Source organism: Helianthus annuus, chromosome 10 (assembly GCF_002127325.2).
Source record: "Helianthus annuus cultivar XRQ/B chromosome 10, HanXRQr2.0-SUNRISE, whole genome shotgun sequence".
NCBI lineage: Eukaryota > Viridiplantae > Streptophyta > Magnoliopsida > Asterales > Asteraceae > Helianthus > Helianthus annuus.
In genome coordinates this window covers 94,709,180-94,727,692 of record NC_035442.2, presented here as the reverse complement: position 1 = coordinate 94,727,692, position 18,513 = coordinate 94,709,180, and the positions used below count along the sequence as shown (strand labels likewise).

The window sequence follows — 18,513 nt, the reverse complement described above, 5'->3', positions numbered from 1 at the left end:
TAAACCCCCCCCCCCCCCAAATCTAAACCCCCCTCCCCCACCCCCCAAAAACCTAACCCCCCCCCCCCCCCCCAAACCTAAACCCCCCTCCCCCACCCCCCAAAAACCTAAACCCCCCACCCCCAAGCTAAAATGCTAAAAACTAAACCCTCAGAAAATCTAAAAAAATCAAAAAATATCTAAATTTTTTTTTTAATATTTTTTATGCTCAAATCGCTAATTTTTTTTGCTTCGAAAAGTAGCGATTTTTGTATAAAAAATATTAAAAAAAAAATTTTGTGTGATTTTTAGCTATTTTTAGGCATTTTTTGTTGTGTTCACATTGGTTCTCGTGGTTCTCACAATAAGAGTTGGTTCTCGCATGATCTTCTGCTTATATATATATATATATATATATATATATATATATATATATATATAATTAAAAAATATTTTTTCATATCAATATTTATGTCATCATCCACATAATGAACCAGGCAACCAGCTCATTTTTTTACACATCAACGACAACGTCATAAAACACTAACCCAGGTACAAAAGAATTGATGGGGGCCAAAATCTTACAAGTTGAGATTGTCAGATGGAATTTTTAAAGTTGAGATTATTATCGGCTTACTAATGAAATTTTGGGTTATTAAAATCCAATAACCCTTATTTTTAGATGTTTGTGTTTTTCTATAGAAAAGATAACAAGTATTTAACTGAAACCAATTTTGTTTATATCAATCTACAAATCCCGAATTTGGTTTTTATATGTCTAACAAGATTTTTGGACGTGTATAAATTTTATATAAGTCCTTATCAGGTTCAAGCCATAAACACGACTCTTTTATAACCCACATTTTGTTGCTCTCGCATTTTACGTTTATGTTAGACTATGGGGTATGGGGCTTGGGTTGGGGCGTGGGTTGGCTGAAAACGCCCAAGCCACCACCCCGGGGGCTTGGGTTTGGGCGTGGGTTTGGGCGTGACCCCTTGGGGCGGGAGTTTTAAGCCGGGCGTGGGGCGGGCTAGTAGTCCTATGTGGCGGACTCCTATTCGCTTGGTGGCCATGTGTATTTTTTTAAGTTTTTGTAAATTTTTTTTAATAAACTGCCAAGCCCCGCCCCAACCCAAGCCCCGCCATACCCCATCCAAAGTGAGTTTAAGAATTGAGTTTTGAAATTACACGTGTCAACACATGCCCCAACCCAAGCCCCACCATACCCCACGGTCTTATAAAGGGTGTTTACTTTATTAGATTAAAGTTTTTATGCAACACTTAAACTTCAATAAAGTTATTTTTCTCTTTCTTTAGTGACTATACCGAGTTCTAGTACTATACTCGTACCGTCATAACATACGGGATACAATACTAAAGTTATCATACAGTTCCTAAAGTTGAAGTTAGTTATTCTCTTCTTATTGCCGTTCAAAAAAAAAAGTTAGGTATACCGAGCATCAGTATTAAATGTTAGGGACTATAGATGTAGTTGTGAAAATTCAGAGACGAGACTGAAGAAATTTCACCATCCATCGGAGTATAGTATATAGGCTTAAAACCCCTACCTCTTGAACAGACTCTTGCAAAAATCACAAACAAACGCGGCCTGTTTTCCTCTTTGTTCATTCTCAGTTCCCACACCCTCACTGTCCGACCGTCAAAACTTACTGCTTTATCAGCCCCTCATCGACGACAACAGGTTTGTCTAACATCATCTTCTATTCTATTCAGGGGATTTTTTTTTTTGGGATTGTTTAGATCTTGTTTAGTTCAGTTACTTGGTGTGTGAAACTTGTCATATATGGGGCTGATTTGACCGACCATAGTTATTTTCTTTGATTAATGCACTCCAATTGTTTGATAAAATGCCTCAATAAACGTAGGTGAATCAAACAGTTGTATCATAAACAAAACTGTTTGATAAGTTGTATTAGGAAAAGTAAGAGTCTTTACAGTGGTACCCAGCAAGCAGCTTGCTTAGGTTAGATATGTTTTGTTTGCAGGAATGTATTTGCATCTACAGGCAATGTTTTTTTTTTTTTTTTTTTTTGATGTCATGTTGTTTTATAGCATTTTCAGTTCCACAGTTTGTTAGGAAACACAGTCCTAACCAATATTGGAGAGTTCATGATCAACTTTAACTTTTTTGATTATGCTAATCTAGTTATGCTTTTAGGTTTCTTAATAATAGCATCCAAAATGTTAGGTATGTTTGACCGTTTCTTTTTAAAGGGCGACTCCATGAATCAAACTTATAAGCTTCAACATAAATATAAATAATCAGTTAGTTGTATATTTGAGTTAGCGGTCGATTTTGGTGCCTAGGCATTTTTCTGGACTAATTCCCATGCGTGATAAATGATAGCTAATCCACTTTTTTTTTCCTCATTATCTACAGTATTTATTGGCAACCGATTATATCACTAAACGTTTATTTTGGATATGGTGAATTAGCCATTACTACTCACAGAACCTGCATATCCTAATTACATTTAGGGCTAGGCTAGCTAGCTACTCTTATCCTAAATACATTAACTGTATTTTTTGTTCTTTGATTTAATTTGCAGCATTTATTTCTAATTAATTAGTTCTCTGAGCTCTAGTTTTTTGTTCTCTGTTTTTTTTTTTTTTTTTGAACGGCCAACAAAAAACCATTTAATTCACCACCAAAGGGTGTTAGCCCACCACCAAATAGAAACAGAAAGAAAAAAAGGGACACCACACTTGACCCAATACAACCAAACACATCATACAGATACTTGATACAAGAAAGCTCAAAATTCTGCCATTGATACCATAAATAGCTCAACAACACCTTTATTTCCTCTTATCACCCCATCTCGGTTATGTCGTTGCTGTTTAAAAACCACCGTGTTACAAATCACCCAAACAGCAACTTGAATGACAGTGTATATTACTTTCCTCCAGGCCTTCTTTGTTCCCCTCACAACCTGATGAAAATTAATTAGATCCCTGCTGTCAAAGAAGAAAACTGAGTTCAGCTTGCACCACTTGAGCAAACAGACACTACCTGAAGAGGTGGTCCACTGTATCCTTGCACATCCATTAGCAGCGAGTAGACAGGACCTGAATATTTGTTCTCTGATATTATTCTGAATTCTGTTGTCACAAATGATGATGAGAATACAAGAAAATTGATATATTTTACATAATATATATTTTATTTTCCATTACATACACTTTTTTGCACCTTTCGCCTAGGCCCTAGGTGGAGCCTTAGCACTTTGAGTGCGCTTCTTGCCTTTGCTAACTATAGGTGAAATAGAGTATAACTGATCGATCAATTGTGATTCTAAAAAGCCATGCACCAGGGCTACTTGGTTCCTGAACTTGAATCCTCTTTTTACTTTTGCAGTCCCCAAACAATATATTTTAAAGATAATGTATCAAGATCTGAACAACTTTAGGGGAAACAAAAACACCTAGTTTATAAAACTATAAGCATTAAACAAGCTAGTTGTCAGAGTTCTTATTTCTAGATAACTAGTTTGATCAACAAAGATGAAATTTAGCAATTACAGATGATAAAGATAAAAAGGCAAAGCATTCGTAAATAGAGTTGAAGATAATAAATCCATCAACCCAATTACAGTATGCAAACTTCTAACAATGTGCAATGTATTAGAATATTAAATAATTGCTGTTTCGATTATTTTGCACAGCCTGCTGTAAGGTTATAAAATTAAACAGTAGGTTATTCTAATGGGCCGGTAGTTATTCTGGAATATGCATAACAGATTAACAGATAAAAAGAATCAGTTTTACTTTTCATCAGGTCGGTTCTTTTCTTTTCTGGTTTTCCTTGGTCTTGGACCGAGGACCGACTCGAAATTCTCAATAAATAGGAACCGAGGACTGACCATTTGTATTATATCGGGCTCGGTTTTGGTTAATTGTCGGTCTTGTTTTTGGGTAATTTCGGGTGGGACCGCAATCTGCTAACCCCTAATTGTATCGTATTTTTATTATGTGATGAATTTTACCCGATCGAAACCGTCGAACTGACCCGACATATTTTACATCCGGTCCTATGATATCACTGAAAAAATTCCTGGATCCGCCACTACGCGAGCCTTAGGCAATTGTGGCGGCTGGAAAAACGCCTCAATGACCATTCGCTTTTCGTTGCGTCTGAAATGGACCTCAGTATTTTTCAAGTTACAGATAATCAACCATTGAATTTGTGGATTAAGAAACAAGTGACTGAAAGAATTACCATTCATATTATTTTGCATGCTGGATAAGTATGTGATTGAAGTTTATCTGTGTGCATTGGCTGTTTTATCACTCCTGTTAAGTGTTTATCCCCCCTGATCACTACTACTTCACTGGTTAATTCGATGTAACTTGATTAATTAAGTATATATGTTAACCCATGTTTCCTACTTCCCGGTTCACTGCATTTACTTTGTGCTTGATCAGCACTTGGTTTCTATATTTTTGTTACTTATTCATATATGTTTTCTGTTTAACCAGCACTTACTTATTGAACCTTTGCTTGGTTATTTATGATAATTTATTAGAGACTTTCATGTATAATATATAAGTATTTTATGTTTAAGTATTAACAATGTAGATATTGTCATGTATCATTAATTAATTTATTATTATTTTTGAATACCAAACGCCTCATGTGCCTCACGCCTTTTTACATCAAGAACCTCCCATCTCATATCCATCATGTTACCATCTCTAGTTTTTAACTTTAAATTGTAAGTTTTTAGGGTTCAGCCGGGTATAAAGATTAAAAAAACATAAAACTATGATTTAGTTCATTTTTTTACCCGTACCAAATCAAACTGACTCAACCGGTCATCGGTGGGTGTTTTTTCTACTTTCAAACAAGTGAATTTTTTTCCTCTTCAAACTGGACTGAATTATTTGGTTTAAAAACCATCCAATATCAAACCTAACCGAACCATTCACTTAGAATCTCATCTGTGTTTCAATATTTACGTTATGGTGCCTGAAGAATCAGCTAGAAGGTTTTTTTTTTTTTTTTGAATTTGACTATGAGTGGATTACTCTGTGCTGAGTGTTTATATTCTGTTTGTTGAGTGTTACTATAATTGTTTAGCTAGATAGCAACAAATTTTAAAGTTATATAATCATTTGAAAATTTACTTAGGGAATCTGAATTTTGTAATGTGACTTTGTTACTATATTATAGCCTTTTCAATGATATTTTTATTTGTTAATTTCAGCTACTTCAACAATTAAATGGCATTATTTTGTGGCTCAATGACCAGTTTTACAGGTTCCTTCTCTCTATCCCTGCTCTTGAACTTTATATAAGAAAATGAAAAAGAAAATAGTAAACAATCAAGAAACATAAGTACTAGAAAAAGGTAAAAGCACCTATGGAAAGAAGCAATTTAGACACGTGTACACTTTGCACATAGCTCCAAAGGGTTGCCTAAAGTAGTTGCAAATTCTAAATGTATATATTAAAAAACATGGATAATTTTTCTACTTATAGTTTCGGAATCGCATTTAACTACATTAACTATATGTGAACTGCGAGAGTAAAAAATGGACAAAACCCGAATGTTGGTACAACCAAACTGAATTTTAGTGTAATCAAACCTTTAGAACAAACCCCAAAATCGTATGGGGCGACTGCAGTTGCTACTGATATAATATCATATCATCATTCTTGACACATTCAAGTGGGACCTGCTCAAATGAAAAGTCGGTTTCACATATTAAACTAATCATCATGATTAAGAACCAACAAGAAATTAATATTGAAGAAAACATTTCGTTCTCTTGTCATACAATTAATCACAAACACATTCTCTTCCTCTTTGGAACAGGTATAAATTTTCCTAAACCACCATTGCCCATACAGAAGTTTACTGTGAACACCACAATAAATTACCAAAAACGCCACTTGGGTTATGAAAAGGTAAACATTAAAATATCATGTTTTTGTTCCTTCCTTTACCATTAAGTATGGCAAACATCATGATTTGATACATATTTTTATGATTGTTTCTTAAGATTTTCAAACCAAGAACTCAATATTTTATTCGAGAAGGTTATGGTGCTAAATATGCTATTTCAGTCGGAAGAAGAAATCACGAGCTTAGTTTACATAATAACAATAATGGGACTGAACCCTTTTGGTTAGCACCTACAAAGGGCTTTATAAGGTAACACTTTATTTTTGTGGTTTTCACTTCCCCTTTTTCAGTGATAAAATGGTAAAAAACACTTGACTTTTAAGGTCAATATATGACTTCTCATATCAATATTATTGTATGGTTTGATTACATGATAATAATCACAAATATTGTTGTATATAATAGTACTTTTGCAAAGGTTGCTAGCTTGGCATAGCTTCCCTTTTTGAGTGAAAAAAATAAAAACTCACTGTTATAATTTGGCGATGTCATTTTGATTCCAAACAATTAAATTTTCAAAAGTAATAGAAAAACATGAATCTTTGTTAATAAACCGAGCATGTAAATTTTCAGGGGTGTAAGGTCTGTATTTTCTTTTCTTGCGGGGCAGCCTAGTCAGCTGAAGTACATAGAATGGCCAGGTTTCCAGAATACGGTTAGTGTTTATGTGTTTGTACAAGTTTTGCACAAATGACTCATAAATAAGGACATATGTCTCATAAATCTTGATACATGTGTCATGATCTAAGAACCAAATATGTGAATATTATTTGATATTGACATTGCATAGTAAACTTGGTGGTAGTTATGCATTAAATCTATGAAATTTGCAATTTCAAATGTTTTAATAAAATAAATCATTTGACTATTTATTTAATCATGAAGGTATATATTCTTGTGAATTTTATGTCAAAGGCCATCAGTTCATTTGTAATGATGATGACAACAAGATAGGTAATTGTAACTTAGTTTTTTCATTCCTACAATTTTCATGTTGGGAAATATTAAAGAAAGACGTAGAGGTGGCAGTTTCGACCCATGGATCGATATGTGTTATATTATAACTCAAATAAGTTAACTGGATAAAATAAAAGAATATTAACTCAAAAGGTAACAGGTCAAAAGTTCTCCAAAGTACATTTTGAAATATGCAACCTCTTAATAGCTTTTTACTAAAAACTTAAGATTAGCACATTAGTTTTCCATATTTGTTTTTTAATAGAAAAAAAAAAAAACCATGCCTTCAGATCTGACCCTGATAGAAACTTGAAATTAAAAACTTTGATTACTGAAAGAATATTTACAATTAGCGACGTTCGAGGTAGGCTTGATCTCCAATATTAGAGTAAAAACCCTAATTTAGATGAACAAAACAAAGACAACCCCCAAATTAACCCGAAAACTACGATACTTATCTAAGAGAAATAGCGAGAGCAATTACACCCACTACTCCTGACTACGTTGGTACTTCTAAACTACAACTAATTGGGCCTAAGTTCGTATCAGACCCACACGTACCCTTTTCACTTGTTACTCAACCTATCTGTTTTGCCACCATATAATAATATTTGACACTAAAAAATGCATCATTGGAGAACAGAAATAAGGCTTATAGAGGTAAACTATTGATTTCATTTATTTATTTATATATGTGTGCAGGTGAAGACTGCTGTCCTGACTCTTGTTCTTGTGGCAATGCTTATTGTTGTGTTATCCTCTGTTGATTCCGGTCTCTGGTATCTGCTTACCTCAATTCTAAGGAAACCCGCATGAATGGGAATCAAAACGTTGGCGGCTTTAATAATCCGAGTGGTTAGATAGAATGGGGGTATCAGCAAAACTGTCTGGCAGCATATTTTTTTGTCGAGATTCAAGCATGACACCAATGATGATATCCGATGCATTATCATATTTAAATTTGGATTGCAGAATTTTGTTTACGATAAATGATGGTTGTGTAAACTAGCGTCAGCACATGCCAATTTTTCAATGTTATTCATTCTCTCCGTATTCTTTCAGTTCGCGTCGTCGCTTTTACTGCTTTGGGCGCTTGTATATATGGCAGCTGCGTTTTGAATGAACCGTTATGTTTCAACTATACATATGTTTCAACCGTTATGTTTTGAATGAACCGCTTTGGGCGGCAGCTTGTGTGATTGTTTATATAGGTTGTTATGATACAGAGGTAAAAAAATGTTATAAATAGAGTAGCCCACTCTTTTCATATTATTAACAGTTTATTCTTATTACATCTAACTTGTTTGTTTAAGAGTAAAAAGCATATAATGTTATAAATTAATTACCAAAGGGCTTGTAGCCCCTAGTGGTCATGGTGTGTTAAATACTGTCCCTCCCTTTACTGTTGAGGGTTCAAGTCTAGTCGTGGATAGTGGTATAGACTTAAGAGTAGGTTTATAAAGGGTGTGTTAGCCGTTTAAAGAGAGATAATGCTATAATTAATTTATAATTACCAGCATAGTTATTAATAGCGCCCATAGCAAGCGCTATAGCGAATAGCGTAACGTAGCAATCATATGTTGCTATTTAATTTTGGCGCCTCCATAGCGAACAAATAGCGGGATTTTAGTTTTTTTTTTGTTTTTCTTTCTGCTTTAATATTGTTAAATATAATATGTCACGTTTCACCTCCAATTTTTTTTCGGCCAACTTTCAACATTTTGACCGTTCCTGTGTAGTTTTTTTCTTGGTCCAGGTACTTTGATTTTGCATCAGATCTCTGTTCTAAATAGTTTACTTATTTTACATTCCTATAATAGCCTAGCCTTGTACCATTTCAATATGAGAAAATATAAGTATTCTCCTTAGATATTGGAAGGTGTTCTTTGAGTGTTTTATATCATATTTCAGTTTCAGTTTGTTTCAACTATATATAGTGGGATTTTATAGCTACAAAATAGCAAGATTTTAGGTTTTTCTTAAGCATTTGTATAAAACAGCTTATTTGCATACAATAATATACTTGCAAAAAATTTCTAAAATTCTCCTAGTGTCGCTAAACACAAAATAGTGTCCGCTATTTAGTCGATATCGCTACGTAGCGTATAAGTAGGTTGTCATTATCGCCCACTAGGCACTTCACGTACGTGAGACTAGTGCCCTCACCTTGTGTCTTGCTTACAGAATCCCAAGTGTCTTAAGCTTTTCAAAATTGCTAAACCAAACTGAAACTGTGCCATTCCAAACTGCATACTCTATTCACTTGGTGGCGAAATTTGAAAAATATGACCACACTAACTAAATAATTCATGCCCAGTTTGTTCTCTTCATGGTTCAATTTCCAATGTCTGTCACCATTTTGAAGGGAACTTTTGCTCAACAACTAATTAAGTCAAGGTTAATGTAATCATTGTACATAACAATATATTAGTTACAAGAAATGGTCTCTAAAATGGTGGTGTTGCATTCTTATCTGGTAAATTTCTCGGCTGGTAGCAAAAGAAATGGTAAAAGACTCGTGAACCTAAACAAAGGGAAAGGTTGCAAGTTCTTCCACATTTCATCCCCCCTCTACACACGCAACTGAAGTCATCAGCAACGGCAATTTTAAAATTTAAGGCTTGTTGCCCTGTTTTTGTCTCTCTGCGGCCTGCAAAAAAGATAAAACAAAAAATGATTAGTGAATAGAAAATTCAGTTATTAGAAACTACATATTAATGTAAATCCATATTCACAAGTATAAAGTAAAAGTGCAGGGCATACCTTTTGAAGTTTTTGTAAGACCGAATCTTCAAACGCCTGATATCCAGCACCAACAAGCTCTTCATTTCGTTGTGGAACAACAGGCTCACGAGCCATTGGGAAAGAAGTAGCTACTGCTGGTTGAAGGGGTACAACGAGCAGAGGATTCGAAATATCCCCACACATAGTTCCAGTCGCAGCCATCTGTCCAATATATATATATAAATATAATAAAAAAAAAAAGTTACAACCCATTCAAAAGTCAAAACTGGTGTTTATGTGAACACTTAATTAAAAGTCACGTGACAAAAAAAAAAAAAAAAAAAAAAAAAAAAAAAAAAAAAAAAAAAACTCACAGCCGCTTCTTTGGTAGCCATGACTACAAGGGCTGATCCTTTTTTCTTTTGACTCCTGATAACCACATCTTTGACCTCACCAAATGTCTCAAATAATTCCCGTAATCTTTGTGCACTATAATCCAAACCACCTTTTTCCCACGAAACCTTCAGCATTTTCTCCTTCTCTGCTGCAGTCGGACCCGTATTACTTGTTTCTCCAACTCCAGTTTGTTTTTTCATAGTCGCGGTCACGGTGGGAGTAGATTTATTATTAGCATGCATCGCACGAATTCTACTAATTTCTTCTTTAAGTTTCCTAGCAATACTCTCCTCTTCACTTGTAGCTTTTGCAGAGGCATCATGCGCTGCAAAAGCCGACCGTTCTCTTTCTTCAAGATCAGACATCATTCGCCTCCGTTTGGAGTCTTGTTGCGATTGGCGTTGAAGTTTTTGCTGTTTTACACGAAGAAGATCGTGAAAAAGTTTTCTGGCTTTTTCATCTTTCAGAACCTGATAAGATGTTTGCAGCTTTTGAAAATTGGCGGGGGCGTTCGGGTCATCGGGTCTTTTGTCTGGATGCAATTCCAAAGCCTTTAACCGGTATGCTTTGGTTATCTCTTTCTCTGAAAGCTTGAATCCTTCTTCGCCGGATGGCAATCCGAGAATGACATAGTGGTCAATGTCTTCATCCATATCTTCTTCTTTCTACCTGCTGGAAACAAGCAAATGAGAGAGTTAGCAGCAGCTTAATCATTGCTATTGGGAACAGATAACTTCCAACAAGTTGAAACATAATCACACAGACCAACCAAGATTTGGTAAACAACATTTTGATAAGACTACGAAAAGGGGTGAGCATAATTCAGTTAACCCGAACAAAACCAAAAACCCCGACAAATAAAATTTAACTGGACCGAATTGCATTGCCTAGGGTGGTCTTCGTACCAAAATTCGGTGTCGGTTTCGAGTATAGACCGAGGAAACCTGACGTCACATAATTCGCTGGTCATGGGATCCAAATCGCGGTACGAAGACGATCCAGATTCGCTCGGGACCGCGTTTCCGACCACCACAATGGCGTTCCGAAGAATCAGTTCAATCTTAATAGAGAAGAAATGATGGCTAATCAGAGCTGCTGAATCAAACCTTAACTTACCTGCTGAATCGTAGAAGGAAGAAGATTTGCCGGCTGATTTTTAGATGTAGCGACCAGGGAAGAGAGACAGACAATTGATTTAGTTTAGGGTTATAAAATATTTGGTTTAGGTGACTGCTGATTCGCAGGGTTATAAAAAATTTACTCTTTTCTATTTCCGATTTACACCTTTTCTTTTAACTAAATTACAATTTTATCCTCCAGTTAGAGATTTATTAAGATTAATCCTAGACTTTTACATGTGATGTGAGTGCATCAAGATGTTGTGCATATGTTGTATATATAACTTATATATATATTGAGTCATAACAGTAGACCTGGCAAACGGGTCGGGTTGCGTCGGGTCGGGTCACGGGTCAATTAAATAAAGGGTTGATTTGGTTCGGGTCGAAACGGGTTCGGGTCAGAACGGTTTCGGGTCAGAACGGGTTTCGGGTCGGTCGGGTTGGTTAAAAAATGTTTTTTTAAAGAAATTGTACATCAAGGGGCAATTTTGTCGGGTTGAAATGGGTCCGGGTTGAGTACGGGTCAATACTTTTTGACACCTAATCATTACAATATCGCAATTGCACAAACATTACAATATGAAAATACGCAATTAAAGATCAAAACAACAACAAACAAAAAACAAAAAAAGAAAGACCGACCTCATAGAAGTACACCAGCTCTATTAAAAGGCCTACAAACGTTACAAATTCCCATAAACCTTTGCTAACTCAAAACTATAACAAACATATTCTCAGGTCTGCCAAAATAAAACCGATCCCAAACTGAACAGTACTTCCCATAAACTATTGGACTTTTGACCCCATCTTCCAAAATTGTAGTGAAATTTCCAAATTGCATCAATAACAATCCACCAAGTTTTACAAATCAGCAAATTTTCAACAAAATTATTACACCTGCTTTGATCACATTTGACCATCAAAGTTATTTCATGCAATACTTGAATACAGATGCATATAAAACAACTTCAGTCTTTAGATGCATCCAAATATCATACTTATAATTTACTTGACCTCTAATACAATCAAGTTTGGGTTTTTTTTTTTTTTCTGAGAAAAACATAACATGGACCATGACTATGATAATCTGAATTTAAATGCCACTTTAATCAGGTTTTTTTTATTATTTTTTTTTTGTTATTAAAGTAATATGAAACTTTTGAAAGCTCTCTATCTTTGGTTTTGGTCAGTAGAAAGTAAAAATATGAACCCTAAAAAGTAAAAAAAAAAAAAAAACCTTGTGTTTTTAATGGGCCAGACCTTGAATCTTTTTTGAGGAAGAATGGAAGATAATCTCATAATCATCCTTCAATGTAAAACCTTAATTAATTCAACAATCCATTTTCAAATTTTTAAATTTTTCCTAAATTCTATACCTAGTTGTTGCAATTGCAGACCTGCCACTTAATTACAGATCCAAAAGTTTATCAATATACCAACATTTAGCAGTTTCAACAACTTCATAAGATCAATGTTTCAGAACGAATCTTTAAATTCTAAAAACCAGACCAAAAAGTTTACCTCTAGGGTTAGGGTTAGGTACGAGAACAATGTAGAAGACGATTATGGATGGTTTCAGAACAAATCGATGATCAATATAGTCTCAGACGCGATTTCTCATGCGAGATTCATCAAGGATTTCTTATTTTTAGTCTTCAAATCTTCACAGTTCATCATCACCCATTCACCCGTTCTGTTTTATGTTAAACCCAATTTCACCCATTTTGTTTTTTATCTTGACCCGTAAAACCCTTTTAATATTTTTAGTTTTGCCCAATTTAACCCATCCAAAATAATAGTGAACCCAAATCAACCCGCGAATTTTTTATTATGACCCATATGGACCCAAAGTAAGCCTTACGGGTTACCTTTGCCAGCCCTAAAGCTTATTTGTAGCTAAATATTAAGTTTTCTTCTTTGACAGCAGGGATCTAATTAATTTTCATCAGGTTGTGAGGGGAACAAAGAAGGCCTGGAGGAAAGTAATATACACTGTCATTCAAGTTGTTGTTTGGGTGATTTGGAAGGCTTATAACACGGTGGTTTTTAAACAGCAACGGCATAACCGAGATGGGGTGATAAGAGGAAATAAAGGTGTTGTTGAGCTATTTATGGTATCAATGGCAGAATTTTAATTTTTCTTGTATGAACTTGGGGTAGTATCTGTATGACGTTTGTATTGGGTCAAGTGTTGTGTCCCTTTTTTTCTCTCTGTTTCTAGCTGTACATTTGGTGGGCTAACACCTCTGTTAGCATCCTTTGGTGGTGAATAAAATGGTTTTTTGTTGGCCGTTCAAAAAAAAAATAAAAGAAAAAGAGAACAAAAGACTAGAGCTCAGAGAACTAATTCAGAACTAATTAATTAGAAATAAATGCTGCAAAATTGCCGAATTAAATCAGAGAACAAAAAATACTGTTAATGTATTTAGGATAAGAGTAGCTAGCTAGCCTAGCCCTAAATGTATTTAGGATATGCAGGTTCTGTGAGTACTAATGGCTAATTCACCATATCCGAAATAAACGTTTCGTGATATAATCGGTTGCCAATAACCCTATAAATACTGCAGATAATGAGGAAATAAAAAAAGCGGATTAGCTATCATTTATCACGCATGGAAATTAGGCTGCGTTTCGCCCAGAAAATTGCCTAGGCACTAAAATCGACCGCTAACTTAAATTTGCAACTAACTGATTATTTATATTTATGTTGAAGCTTATAAGTTTGATTCATGGAGTCGCCCTTTAAAAAGAAACGATCAAATCAGAGAATTGTATAACACTAATCACGAACAAACATACCTAACATTTTGGATGCTATTATTAAGAAACCTAAAAGCATAACTAGATTAGCATAATCAAAAAAGTTAAAGTTGATCATGAACTCTCCAATATTGGTTAGGACTGTGTTTCCTAACAAACTGTGAAACTGAAAATGCTATAAAACAACATGGCATCAAAAATCCAAAAAAAAAAACATATTTAACCTAAGCAAGCTGCTTGTTGGGTACAATGAAAACATCACTGTAAAGACTCCTACTACAACTTATCAAACAGTTTTGTTTATGATACAACTGTTTGATTCACTTAGGGTTCATTGAGGCATTTCATCAAACAGTTGGAGTGCATTAATCAAAGAAAATAACTATGGTCGGTCAAATCAGCCCCATATATGACAAATTTCACACACCAAGTAACTGAACTAAACAAGATCTAAACAATCCCAAAAAAAAATCTCCTGAATAGAAGATGATGTAAGACACAAATAGCAAACAAAATCTAACTCAGAAATATATTAAATTAGACAAACCTGATGTCGATGAGGGGCTGATAAAGCAGTGAGTTTTGACGGTCGGACAGTGAGGGCGTAGGAACTGAGAACGAACAAAGAGGAAAACAGGCCGCGTTTGTTTGTGATTTTTGCAAGAGTCTGTTCAAGAGGGAGGGGTTTTAAGCCGGGTATTTCACCGGTTTTTGTCAAGAGTTTGTGATTTTTGAATCTAACTTAAGTTTTTTTTTTCTTTTTTATAATATCTAGGGTTTACCCGTGCCTTGTGGCGGTGATCAATATAATATCGACGCTCGGTATACCTGTAAAAGAAGAGAATAACTAATTTGAAGTTTAGGAATTGTATGATAATTTTAGCATTGTACCTCGCACGTTATGGTGGTATGAGTATAGTACTAGAACTCGGTACATCGCTAAAGAAATAGAAAAATAACTTTATTAAAGTTTAAGGGCTGCATAAAAACTTTAATTTAATGAAGTAAACACCCTTTATAACATAAATTTAAATTCGAAATCAACAGAAGGTGGGTTGTAAAGGAGTCGTGTTTATGGCTTGAACCTGATAAGGAGTTATAAAATTTATACAGGTCCAAAAATCTTGTTAGACGCATAAAAACCAAACATGATTCAGGATTTGTAGATTGATATAAACAAAACTGGTATCAATTAAATACTTGTTACCTTTTCTATAGAAAAACACAAACAATAAAGGTTATTGGATTTTAATAATTTCACAAGTTGGCCGATAATAATCTCAACTTCAAAAACTCACTCTGACAATCCCAACTTGTAAGATTTTGGCCCACATCGATTCTTTTGTAATTGGGTTAGTTTTTTATGACGTGTACGCTGATGTGTAAAAAAATGAGTTGGTTCATTATGTGGATGATGACGTGGATATTGATATAGGGGGTAGGATTTAGAGAAAACAGGAGAAAGTGTGAGAACGGTTATGGATCGTCATATCAAAACAATCCATGGACTAGATTGCGCGGTGGCGTTTTCGTAAATAATATCAATTTTATTATGTGGGACGTGCTTCATTAAGGGTAAAAGGGTCTTTTACCGCTCAAATTCAAAAACGCCAACAAAAATGATAACACGCCATTTAAAAAAATAAAGCGCCATTAAATACAAAACGAAAAAATTAGTGATAAAACGCGTTGGAGATTACAAGAAGAGGAAACAACACAGTAACTGAAATTCAGTTATTAACATTTATTAAAAGAAATTCCCTCCTAAATTACGCGCCAAAAACATCATTATATAAACGACGTAAAACATCGCTTCCATAATCACTTCAATCTATCATTTTTACAAAATCATCTTTAACCAAAACGCCAATTTAACCAAAACGCCAAAAATGGCAACCATCGTTTGGTGGAGATACACTCTGGAAATCAGGCGATTCGTCCTGCGTTTTGACAACAGAAGGAGGGTGTATGTTAGGACGATCAAGGCAATTTTGAAGATGGAAGAAGAGGTACAGAGGGGTATCCTATCTCTTGGCATCGCTCTGGATAATGAATGCCATGAAACACATATGCTTATGAAAGCATTAACAAGGAAATTTGGACCAATCAAAGCAGATGTGAAGCCAGACCCTGTCATGACATCATGGCGTTTTGATGATGAAACAGACATGGTGACCGTTATATACGACAGCGGATAGCAGGAAGACTACCTGCTTGAAAACATCATGACAAAGCAGGGGCTTGGGTTCATGGAAGAATTGCATAACGCCACTTCTTTGAACACAGACATGGACTAAAAAATGGCGTTAATGCAAGACATGTTCAAATGAAGGCTTCAGAATCTTCAGGAACAAGAAGCCGATGAAAGTGAAGGTGATGACATGGATGAAGGTCTAGGTGAAGACTCCGAGGAAGAAGATGACGCAAGTGATGGATACTACTCGGATAAAGTACCTTCTGACGAAGAGTTTTAATTTTTTTTTGTTAGTTTTCTTCTGTGTAATCCTCTTTTTTTTTCTTAAGATAATTAAATGATATATTTCTCTATTTATTTGCAAAACGCCAAAAAAAATACTACAAAAAGTTATTGCTTACAAAACGCATAAAATAACAAAAAAAAAAAATATTGTTCCTGCTTAATATTTTCTCCGTTATTTTATTTTGTCATCTTGGTTTGCATAACGCCATTTAAAAAAACGTCAAACTTGGAAGATGGAACGTACCGATAACGCTGAACAAAACAGCAAATACACACAGTAACTGAAAAGACAGTTACTTTATTACTATCATTTATTATAATAAAAAAAATTTCGTCTAAACTACGCGCCAAAAAATCCTATAAGAGAGGGGGTCTCTACACAGTGAATTGATCACACCCAGAAAACAAACGCCATGTTCCCTAGAAACCACTCACTTTAAACGCCAAAAAAATAGTTAAAAAACCACATATGGCAAAGCTTTCGATGAACTGATTCTTCTCTGAGGTGGGTATCTCTATTATCTTTTGCTGAATGAGATGGACAAATATTCAAGAAAAAGAGACTGATGACAGTGATATGTCATCATGTGAGCTTTGTTCTTGATGAATATATGTGTCACACCCCAACCAATGGCGGAAACATCGGGATGAGACGAAGTGTGAAGATTGCTCGAGACATCATAACGCTATTTGTGACAATAATTTAATAATCCAAATTTCATTTCCAAAATAAATTGTCAAAACATTACAAGAAAAGCAAATAACAACATTGTTCAACGTAACATAAACAAAATTGATACAACACTTTAACCCTAAACGTCTACGTGAGTATCTAGGCATCTTTGCTATCCGTTTCATTTCATCATCAGCAACCTGTAACATGTTTAAAAATACAATTCAATGCAAAAGCAAAGACGAGTATACAAGTTTGGTACGTACATAGCATAAGATAAAAAGTGTGAACAATTCCTCATGGCAAGCATATGATTCAAGATAACATTAAATATGGCATGTGTCTAACATATCAAACCAAGAAAACGCAATATGCTCAAGACATAACCTCAAGTTTACGGGCGGGTCGTTAATCCTATAGCGCTACATATGTCAAGGTTTGGCTCGTACGAAGTTAATGATAAGTTCAACACATAAGAATAACCCAAGTTTAAAGTATCAAGTCATCACGTATACAAGCATGTTATAGGAACGTTCATGTGTTTAACAAAGTGTTCATGTGTAAGTTAATAGGTAAACATGTTACACCCCAAAAGTGGTAAAAGTAAAAAGGGGGAAATACGAGTATACTCACAAATTTGCATAAGCTTTCCGATTATCCAATATGACGAAGTTGATAAGGTTAGGAGGTTGAATGTGTTTGTGTAGAGATTTAGGAAGTTAAAACACAAGAATATAGGTATTCGAAAATAATCATTCTTTACACCAAGTACTTGTTCTTGACACTATGAAACCTCAAGGGTTAATGTTTTCATGAGTAATATACTCATTAGAATCGTAACAAGTCTTATGTCTTAGATGATGTTATTCTAATATCTTGACGAATGAACACAAGTCCACCATCAAGGGTTCGAATAGTATATATATGTATAAGTATTATATGTATTATTTAGTCCAATAATCAAGCATGAGGTAGAAGGTTAATCTTCATTTAGGTACCTCTATTGTGTCATAGAAATCATGTAGGAGGTAGGAAGAACAAGCTTCCATTTAGGTACCTCTTATGGTTCACCACTACACTTGATGTAAAAACATACAAGGAGGGTCATGAACTAATATTAATACAAGAATAAGAAACAACTACACTATGAAAAATCATCAAATCATGTGGGGATTCTATGTTGGATAACCCAAGTTGATCCATAATCACTCCTTCATCAAGCTTGAAGCTTGAACATGACTTGTAGGTCAAAAACCCTAAACAAAACAGAAAGTATTTGAGGATTATCCTCTGATTTTGTATGTCTCAACCTTGTTTTTAAGCCTAACTAACCATAGGAGTGGTTATAAGCATAAGGACATAGGTTTGAGTGAGTTAAACTCATGTCTAAACAAAGATTAATGAAAACAAACTTAAACAGTGGACTTTGAAGCCTTTTTGCCGGAGTTCCAGGGACTTGTTTGCTGTGAAACACCCCTAGAATCAAGGCCAAG

The 18,513-nt window shown here is 34.8% G+C and overlaps 2 protein-coding genes across 3 annotated transcripts; one reads left to right on the top strand and one right to left on the bottom strand.

Moving 5' to 3' along the window:
* The first annotated feature begins 1,449 nt into the window (after window positions 1–1,449).
* On the top strand, window positions 1,450–8,028 carry LOC110885364. The gene is made up of 6 exons (XM_022133043.2): window positions 1,450–1,682; window positions 5,209–5,261; window positions 5,821–5,912; window positions 6,008–6,159; window positions 6,484–6,565; window positions 7,570–8,028. The coding sequence occupies exons 2-6, from the start codon at window positions 5,225–5,227 to the stop codon at window positions 7,681–7,683; spliced, it is 477 nt and encodes a 158-aa protein (XP_021988735.1). The 5' UTR covers window positions 1,450–1,682; window positions 5,209–5,224; the 3' UTR covers window positions 7,684–8,028.
* A 1,114-nt stretch (window positions 8,029–9,142) lies between these two features.
* Window positions 9,143–14,612, bottom strand: LOC110885365 (dnaJ homolog subfamily C member 17). Of its 2 annotated transcripts, none has more exons than XM_022133045.2 (4): window positions 14,416–14,612; window positions 9,966–10,656; window positions 9,631–9,813; window positions 9,143–9,517 (listed from the first exon to the last, which is right to left on the bottom strand). In XM_022133045.2, exons 2-4 carry the CDS (start codon window positions 10,638–10,640, stop codon window positions 9,482–9,484), a joined length of 894 nt encoding a protein of 297 aa, XP_021988737.1. In that variant the 5' UTR covers window positions 10,641–10,656; window positions 14,416–14,612; the 3' UTR covers window positions 9,143–9,481. The 2 variants fall into 2 exon arrangements, with proteins under 2 accessions (XP_021988737.1, XP_021988736.1); XM_022133044.2 differs by having other exon boundaries at window positions 9,966–10,659; window positions 14,416–14,611.
* Between the last annotated feature and the right edge of the window lie 3,901 nt (window positions 14,613–18,513).

Coding starts and splice junctions, on each gene's coding strand:
- LOC110885364 (XM_022133043.2), top strand. CDS start 5,225: ATGGCATTATTTTGTGGCTCAATGACCAGTTTTACAG. Junction 5,262..5,820: donor CTCAATGACCAGTTTTACAG/GTTCCTTCTCTC, acceptor TCTTTGGAACAG/GTATAAATTTTCCTAAACCA. Junction 6,566..7,569: donor GGCCAGGTTTCCAGAATACG/GTTAGTGTTTAT, acceptor ATATGTGTGCAG/GTGAAGACTGCTGTCCTGAC.
- LOC110885365 (XM_022133045.2), bottom strand. CDS start 10,640: ATGGATGAAGACATTGACCACTATGTCATTCTCGGATTGCCATCCGGC. Junction 9,814..9,965: donor TGGCTACCAAAGAAGCGGCT/GTGAGTTTTTTT, acceptor TATATTGGACAG/ATGGCTGCGACTGGAACTAT. Junction 9,518..9,630: donor TCTTACAAAAACTTCAAAAG/GTATGCCCTGCA, acceptor TCTTTTTTGCAG/GCCGCAGAGAGACAAAAACA.